General features: G+C 35.3%; 1 protein-coding gene across 1 annotated transcript; it reads right to left on the bottom strand.

Annotated features, from left to right (window-relative positions):
* Positions 1-2,328: 2,328 nt before the first annotated feature.
* LOC120194208 (transcription factor MYB36-like) lies at positions 2,329-3,990 on the bottom strand. The gene is made up of 3 exons (XM_039196590.1): positions 3,767-3,990; positions 3,499-3,628; positions 2,329-3,373 (listed from the first exon to the last, which is right to left on the bottom strand). The coding sequence occupies exons 1-3, from the start codon at positions 3,900-3,902 to the stop codon at positions 2,569-2,571; spliced, it is 1,071 nt and encodes a 356-aa protein (XP_039052521.1). The 5' UTR covers positions 3,903-3,990; the 3' UTR covers positions 2,329-2,568.
* Between the last annotated feature and the right edge of the window lie 5,466 nt (positions 3,991-9,456).

Here is a 9,456-nt window from a genome sequence, read left to right as displayed (position 1 = left end):
TTCATATAAAAAATATATATTTTAATACACAAGATTTTAAGACTTTTTCTAATATCATATTCATCATCCCTATATTCTTAACAAGCTATTATATTCTCATCAATTAATAGGTATTAATTTAAATAAAAATGAAGAAGTAAATATACCTTATTTTGTTGGGATTAATAGCTTTGTGTTGAATTGGATTCTCACGCCGATACTTCTGTGGTGGAAATGAAAAAGTAAACAATGACAGAAGTTGAAGGGCGAGAGAGAAGTATGATCATCTCCAAGCCAAATGAAAGCCTCGCGGCGGCTACGAAAATGAAATTAATTAATTTAGACCTACGTACATTTGATTTTTGATGCACGCTGCCATATTGCTTTTTCACCCCCACTTTTAACGTACGCATCCAAGACCTAGAGCAATATAATTATTTTATCTCCTGTTAATGAGTGTCGCTGTCACTGTAATTTAAAAATCCCCAAGGCTAATATAATATGGTTGTTTAATAAAAGAAGGTTTATATGTAATATTAAAATACAAAAAAGTAGGGGAAGTAAGTCGTCGTTTGGTTGTTGTCATGGCTAGGGCAACGTCTCCCAGCCCAGGATTAACTTAATCAAGGATTGCTTTAAGCTTTTGATTAATGAAACTAATTGATTTCTTTCTTTGGACCTTTTCTCTTCTGCTTCTTCCTCCCTGGGATATTCTTTCTTTCTTTACGGATAATTCTAATTAAATTTCAATTTGCTTCTTTTTTGTATATACATGCTAGCCTATAATTAATTGTTTTTCAGAATTATTGGCCCTTTCTATTCCTTTGCCGATATTTTATTATCGTTGCATTCGGCAAAATCACTGTGTCGGAATTTGTAAACATTTCGAACAATAACTGGATAAGATTTCTATAGCATAACTTATATTGGTTTGGATACACAAATTATAATTGGAAGAGGGAAAAGATAATTGAAAACTAGCATGTCATAGGTTGACTTGCTAATGTATCTGAATGAGATGCTCGAAATTCATAAAGTGGTAAATTTGGAAGTTGGTTTAGGTGATGGGACCTAAGCTTAATTTGCAAAGAACGGGTAGGGCTTATGGAAATTGTCAACCAATTTTAACAGATATCAGGACCATGCTTTACCAAACAATAGAAAAACTTGTCAAACAAAATTCACATTTAATTACTTTGTCACCCGACTTGTTACAACTGTAATCAACGCACACGAGTCCATGATAATAAAACGTGCCCTTGTTTCTTTCTGCTACCACAAGTGAAAGCTTTTTCTCTGAGATTGTTATTTTGCCAGAGATTTACATAAATGGGAAGCTCAAGCTTCTGTTATATACATACGGTGGTAGATGCTAAATGCTAATCTGAAACTCCCATATCTATCAAGCAAAAGGATACTGACACTTCATTTGGCTACAAATATGATAATGAAGGGTTATATTCAATCAATTTTTTTAAATTTCAATTTATTTCTAATCATCAGAATTTTTGAACTTTTAACCTATTGATAGGCTAGATATTTGATTGGATTTACTCACTCCATATATACAATCGATGAGCCTTGTCAGTTTTCACACGTGCGGATGGGTTATTTGGAACAAGACCGCCCAGAATATTATTGTGCATTGACATGTTTCCCAATGCCCTTACAAAGGGATGCGTGTTCATGAGAATTAAGCTGGTTTTCAGGTGTTAATTTAATATTTCTATAAATGTATCAGTTCCTTGAACAGCCATTAATGATTATTATTTTCCTGTAATTTCTTCAAACTAGAGCCAACAGACCAGCATTACACACCTGGATATTACTGTTGAACTTTAAAACTATGTCTAGATTCATACTTTTAGGTATAAAATCAAATATGTATCATAAGGCGGCAAGGCTGTTGGTAGCGCGGAAAGAAGAAAAGAGTGGAAGTAGAGAAGCATACATAGATCAGATCTAAGAAGAAGAAGGGAAAAAAAAAGTCTCGTAGAGCTTGCATGTATGGCAGAACAAGCATAAAATGTAGATGATTAGAAAAGGGATTGTTCCTTCGGAAATCATTAACTAAAGGGCGGTGGCATGTGCTTTTAGCCTTTGGAGATTTTATTTATTTCTGCTAGAATGCATTCATTTCTAGCCATAGCCAATAGACGGAATGCATAAATGAGAGACTGCGGAAGAATGACTTGTGTGTTTACTTCATCAGCAAAAGCCTAGCTACATTCAATGGATTTTTCTCAAGGAATCTAGCATGCTAGCTGCGGCTTGTTTGGACATCCCAATGGAACATTTGTGACATGTAATAATATGAACATGGTTATGCAATGATAGAAAATGCACGCACATCAGTAAATCATCTGGCACAAACTAGAGATTACCGCTTCATAATTCCCTAGTTCAACAATCGGCATAAGCTAATGAGTATGACAACACAGTATAAAAGAAAATATAAATTACAGTCACTATTGATTAATTAAGCACGAACAATGAAAGCAAGCATAGATATATATATATATATATATAACTCAACGAGATTATTATTAGGGTTTTTCGTCTTAGATTCAACACCCACCGTTTGCTATGCTATTGTGCTCCTCCTGGGTATCTCATCTCAGTAAAAGCATATTCTTGAAGCATTCCTTGTTGTATGACTCCGTATTCTGAAGCACAAGGAGAGCCAATCAGGGAGCTTGTATCAGCCCAGCCAATGCTTTCACAAGGATTCACAGCTCTATTATTGACCATATCTCCCCCATACAAGAACTCCATTCCATCTAATCTCTGTGGGTTGCTATATCCCAATTCCTGGATCTCTGAGGAAAAAGTACAGCTTTGTCCTTGCTGCATGTGCAGATTTGCTTCATCCATGGTGTACTGAGAGTTCACAAACTGAGCGTCGATGTTATTGTTCAAGTTCAAGGCATCCATGGGAGAAGAAGAGGAAGAAGAGGGTATGTAGACAGTCTGCTCATAAAGATGTTGATCGGTGGAGGATGAGTCGTTAGGAAACTGATGAAGAGTTGTACCATCGTTAATCACATGATCATCATCAGAAAATCTTCCTCCAAACTTGATAAGTAATGTTCTCATCGAGGCTTGGTGGTCAATTTGATGTTCTTGAGTACTTGAGTGTTGTAAGGGCGCCTCCGGCTCCGCCGCTAGCACAGGCAACTCTGGCCAGTAAGGGCTTTGGTTGATGTTATCAGTTGGAACCATGGAATCCCCCACATTAGCTGATCTCTTGAGAGCTTGCTTTAAGCTGTTGCCTCTACGAGACTGATGCTCTTGGCGTTGCTTGCCGAGAAGCTTCTTCTTAAGCCTCGTGTTCCAATAGTTCTTTATATCGTTATCAGTCCTCCCCGGTAATTGTGCAGCAATAATAGACCACCTATTAACAATCATGCAAGGTGTAAACTCTTAGACATGAACAACGTTTGCTTAAAATGAATCAAACAAAACATAGGGTTTGTCACTTTTGTTGACTTTAAGAATGGATTTTAGGATAAAAAATACCTGCTGCCAATACTGATATAGAGGCTGCAAATAATCCTATCTTCTTCTTCGGAGAACCCTCCATGCTTAATATTGGGGCGGAGATAGTTTAACCATCTGAGGCGACAGCTTTTCCCACATCTCTTAAGGCCTAAGGTAAAAAAAAAAAACCCAACCCTTTTAGAAACTCATCAAATCAGATACCATAAAACAATTAGTATTTTTTAGTTGGAAAAAGAAAGAAGATTCAAGCAAGCAGATTGATGGGTTGTTTATCTTAAAATAATACCAATTTTCTGAGGCAAAGCGATCCAATTACTACCAGTACTATGCTGCTCGATATATGCCTTGAGCTTGGCGTCTTCTTCAGGTGACCATGGGCCTTTCTTGACGTTAGCTTTGTCACAGCAAGGAGTTCTCCCCATGCTTTTCCTTAGTATTCCTTTTTGAGCTTTTCCCTCTCCTTCCACTCAAACAAGAATTATAGGAGAGAGAGAAAGAGGCAGGGGCTTTATAAAGATGGAAAAAAGGATAAACATGTTTCTCAAAGATCCATATATATATATATATATATATATATATATATATATATAAAGTATGGCATAAAGAAAGACTGATATAAAATTAATTAAAATGCCAGAACAGGAGACTGGGTTTTTTCTACTTTTCCGTCTTGGTCTAGAATGATACCAGTGATTAATGATTAATTTTATACTGTACATAAAGGCTGCTGCTTTTTTAACCTATGATATCTGACTAGAATGTAAGCGTATATTATTTATACATGTTCTTTTTTTTAGTAAAAGAATGTCTCATTCATACTCAAGTCCCATTGAAGAACAATTCGGACAGCAAAAAACGGAAACAAGCACAACATAATATTAATGCTCAAAAGCATCACAATTCAGACCTGGAATACAATAACATCAAAGTCAAAATAATACATGAAAATCAGAACAAAAATTGATACAATAAAAAAAAACAAAAGATAAAATCAGAAAAAAGAAGGAAAAGAAACAAACTTTAAAAGAAATTTATTATCATAATTCGAAGAAATTTTTTTGTGCTTCTTTTATTGTCATAATCCAAATTTAGGTTAAAACTTTTGAACTTTTGATTTTGGGATCAATTTAAATATTCGTGAATTTTTCAGTTTAAATAAAAAACCCCTAAAAGAAGATGTGCGTTTATCTAATTTCCCCAAACAGTCATTATATTCATATTTTATGAGTTAAGTAGTGGAGCGTTACGTTTATATGTATTATCGCATTATTATTAGTGTAAATTATGCATGTAACCTCTTTTATTTTTCGTTTGATCGATTTTAATTACCGAATTTTTAATTAAGTATGCTTAGTTATTTACATTATCAATCTATTCGATTTAAGTTACTTGGACGTTAACCATAGCACATGGGCATAAAAACCAAAAATTTGGTTTTCAGCTCATTAGTCTCCCCCTCTCAAAATTAGAAGAGAGAGAAGCTCTAGAATTAAACCACACATGACCATTTCACGTGTAAGCTCTCTCTCTCTCTCTCTATGCACACATGACCATTTCAATTCCACAAACCATTTCACGTGTCTGCTGTTGCTTCTTCCTCTTCTTCTTCTCCGAAGTTTTTTCATTTCCATTACAGCTTCAATCCTTAGTTCTTCATCGTAATCCCTTGGTAGTTTCATACGAATTTTCCCAATATCTACGCGTTGGCTCTCTTTCAAAATGGAACCACATGGAGAGGCTATCACTAGCACTTACGCCAGGAGGTACAACTTCCCCAAGCCACCAAAATTATCCAACGATAGCCTCCACCGAACCGTTTCCGATATCACTTTCCAACTAAGCAAGGAAGTGCTCGATAGTTACAAAGAAACCACCTTGACGGACGAGAACCAGCTCCCGCCTATATCCGAAGTCGAAGATGCCAAGTGCGAGTGTTGTGGGATGAGCAAAGAGTACACTCCGGAGTACATCGAGCGAGTGCGAAACAAGTACTTGGGGAAATAGATATGCGGGCTGTGTGCGGAGGTAATGAAAGAAGGGATGGAGAAAAACGGATAAGGAAAATTGAACTAATTTCACTGTCATATTCAGATGTGGCTGCTCATCTACACCCGTGCAAAGCTTTCGACCTTCAAAAACCATAACTCCATTGAAACCCACAAATCTAAAGGTATACCAAATTCTATATTTTCCCCAAACTCTTTTGCAAGATAAATGTGAATTACTTTATCATATCACTTTAATTTTTCTTAACAACAAAAACGAACTTCAATTACATCTCTTTATCTCTTTGCGTCTTTGTCTCTCGTGTGGCTATTAATTAGAAAGAAGCATATTCGTATTTGATTATTAATTTCTCAAATTATAATCCTGTTTATACTTTTGGAGTTCTATAGTTTATGTTATATTCATTGTATCCCTCCCCCCTTTTTAGCTTACTTCCCTCGTGAAGCTCTCGGGTTTTCCCCAAAAGGTAGAGGTAGTTGGACGTATATGGGGTAGCTAGTTTTTTTTTTCTTTTTTCAACAGACTAAAAGGACATAAAAACTTGATATTAATTGCACCATGATGATCCCCGACTCAACTGCCCCAAATGAAACATTAGTGGTGAAGATGAACACTGAGCCATGAAGGGGAACAACACGAAGTGAGGCTGGTCGGATAAGGAACCCATCGAAACACGAGTAATGAGGAACACGAAAATTGAACTTGTAATAGAAAGGTGCGGATAATCTGTTATATATAGCGAGATTGGTATTATTTGGATGGTGATGCAAGAGCATACATAAGCATGTTGGTTTGTTCTGTGAAAAGACGAGGTTGGCTGGAGAGAGTGGAATTATGTGGACTGTTGGTCTTCTAGATTTGGACCATTTTTGTGTGTTCCAAGTAAACTCCATTACAGTACGTGTCTTGCTATTAGCCCCGAGTTTTGCTCTGTTTGAGAACTAGAAGAGACCAAATCTAAGTTTCTGTGTTTGTTCAACTTTTTATTTAAGTTTTCGGTAACAGCTAGTTACGTCTAAGTCGGTGGCTGCTTAATTATCTATTAACCCTTTTTGCAGGTTTATGAAAGAAGAAGAAGAAGGAGAAACACGTGACTTTTTACGTGGAAAAAGTATGGGTATTGATTTGAAGAAGAAGAAGAAGAATATGAAGTCATGGTTTTTTTTTATGAAAAGAAGAGGAGGAAAAAGTAGGGGTGTTGAAGAAGAAGAAGACATGTGAGTTATTTTTTTTAATTGTCAACTCAGATTTACATTAATGAGTTAAAGTAAGTTAACGGCCGAGTGACTTAAATCGGATGAATTGATAATGTAAGGGACCAAACGTACTTCATTAAAAAACCAGTAATCAAAGTTGATCAGAACGAAAATAAAGGGGTCTACTGGCATAGTTTACCATTATTATTAATATGTGCACATGAAATTATGATATATTGTACTATTCATCCCTAGGGTTGTAAATGAGAAGAGGCATGTCACGAGTTACTTGGTATTTATTCGGTCAAAGCTCGATAAATAATCGATTCGAATGGATTCGACTTGAGCTCTAGCTCGACTCGAGTTCTTAATGTAGTACCCCAACCCGTACCCGACTCGAATACGAGTCCGAGGTATCACTTTGACTTTTCAAACTTTGACTCTTAAAGAAAAACCCCGGGAATTTAAAACTTTATTTAAAACAAAATACGTTAATTTACATAAAAGAGACCACAAAATACAAACTCGATCAGAGTGCTCATAATTAACGACTTATTACATGCCAACACTCTATACACAACAAAATACCTACTTTGTCGATTACTTCTGATTTGATCTTCTAGTAATAATATTGTCCTTGTTACTTCTATTCTTGCTCTTCTCGTTTCTTGGTACCTACGTGTAAATCACTTACACGCTAAGTCATAGACTTAGTGAGGCAATAAATAAACATGTAACAGTAGATTCATGAATATGCATTCTTACCATTTGATCATGATATTTCAATATGCATGTATATATTTCATATGACATATATAACTAAGTCATGCACATATGAAACTTACCTTTTTGCATCACTTTTACTTTAATTTATATTTCAATTGCCCATGTATATTGTTGTTGAGAACAAAGGTATGTGAGTACATTGAGGTTGTGCACTAATGTTGTCACCACAATTCGTATAAATTCCCTCATGAGCACCGATCATTTGTTCAGTATTCGTCCCGAAGGACTGCTATATATGTCTCGTAGGACCATTACGTCCCGAAGGACTACGTCCCGAAGGACAACAATACCCTCGACTCTTGGCATGCCAACTATACCTATAGCTCTCGTATCATATACTATAGGCATTTACGATGAATAAATTTCTCATCACTTGTTCTTTCTTTTCTGTCACATACCACATGTATGTGTAACCATGTATTTCATATCATATCACATAGCTTATCTCATTTCACATTGGTCATGTCTCATAACATATATCACATATGCATATAATCATGTATATCATATCATATATCTTATGTTTTATGCTCTTATTTGCTTTGATTCGATCCTAATCCTTTGATTATTTCGGAACTTGTTTAGACTCAATATCTACATAAATATAACATTTCAAAACAACTATCAGAAGCCTAAACCTTTAACTTAATGTTAACAACATAAATCAAATCAAAGAACCAAAATTTATTTTTCATTTAGGGGGAATCGATACAGGGGATATCGATACCCCCTGAACATACTGGAATTTTTCGTTCAAGAGGGGGGAATCGATACCCATTCATAGGGTATCGGTTCCCTCTACCCAAAAATTATATTTTAAGCCCAAAAATCATCAATTCTTCATTCAATTCTTCTATTTTAAACCCCTACCATGTCATTAAACCTAACCACCATTACTTAAACCAATTTATATCCATGAAAACCACCCATAACCTCAAAATCCTATCCCTCATATGTAAATCAAGAATCATACTCAAATTTCAATATGTTCTAAATACAATTCTAACACTTCATATTCCTTAATTAGCATGATGACAAGTCAAATTTAACTTCAAATTCAACTTATCAACTCTTTTCCATAATTTCATATAAAAACCCGTTTTCTTTAATTTCTTATAACTTCTTCATCTTTTGATTATAAGACAACTTAAGCTTTCCTTTAGCTTAGTTATCTTCTAATGATCAAAACCTAACCTTTAATTTAACAAATAACCAACAAATCAGAAAACTCACCTCATGCTTCAAGCCTCACGTATGAAGAACAAAGAGGAGAAGATAACTATGGAGAATTATCTCCTCTTCCACGTGTATCTCTCTAAATAGAGAGATGACAATATCTTTAAGCTAAATTACCATACTATCCTTTGGATTCTTTCATATTCACCACTTAATCCAACTGAAATATTCCTATTTAAATCACCAAATTCTGAAACTTTACAATAAAGTCACTAACCCGTAGTTTGGGATGTTACAAATCTCTCCCCCTTAAGAAAATTCGTCCTCAAATTTTCATTGTACAAAGAGATGAGAATATTGAATCTTCATATCCTCTTCACGTTCCCACGTCGCTTCTTCCACCTTGTGATTTATCCATAACACTTTGACTAATGGAATAGTCTTGTTCCTTAATTGTTTAACTTCATGGGCTAAAATTCGGACCGGTTCTTCCTTATATGTCAAATCCGATTGCACTTCTATTTCTTCTGGTGATATAATATGGGAGGGATCAGATCGATAATTATGAAGCATTGAAACATGGAAAACATTGTGAATTTTCTCCATATCAGGCGGCAAAGCTAATTGATATGCCAGTGGTCCTACTATTTTAACGATTTCATATGGTCCAATAAACCGAGGACTCAATTTTCCTTTACGTCCAAATCTCAATACTTTCTTCCACGGAGACCCTTTATCTCCGATTTAAAACTCAATTTCTTTCATTTTTAAATCAGCATATGCTTTCTGTCTATCAGATGAAGCTTTCAGA

The sequence above is a fragment of the Hibiscus syriacus genome, unplaced genomic scaffold (assembly GCF_006381635.1).
Source record: "Hibiscus syriacus cultivar Baekdansim isolate YM2019G1 unplaced genomic scaffold, ASM638163v2 tig00116997_pilon, whole genome shotgun sequence".
Lineage (NCBI taxonomy): Eukaryota > Viridiplantae > Streptophyta > Magnoliopsida > Malvales > Malvaceae > Hibiscus > Hibiscus syriacus.
Note: the sequence above shows the minus strand (reverse complement) of the source record. Positions and strands in the feature narration are given on the sequence as shown.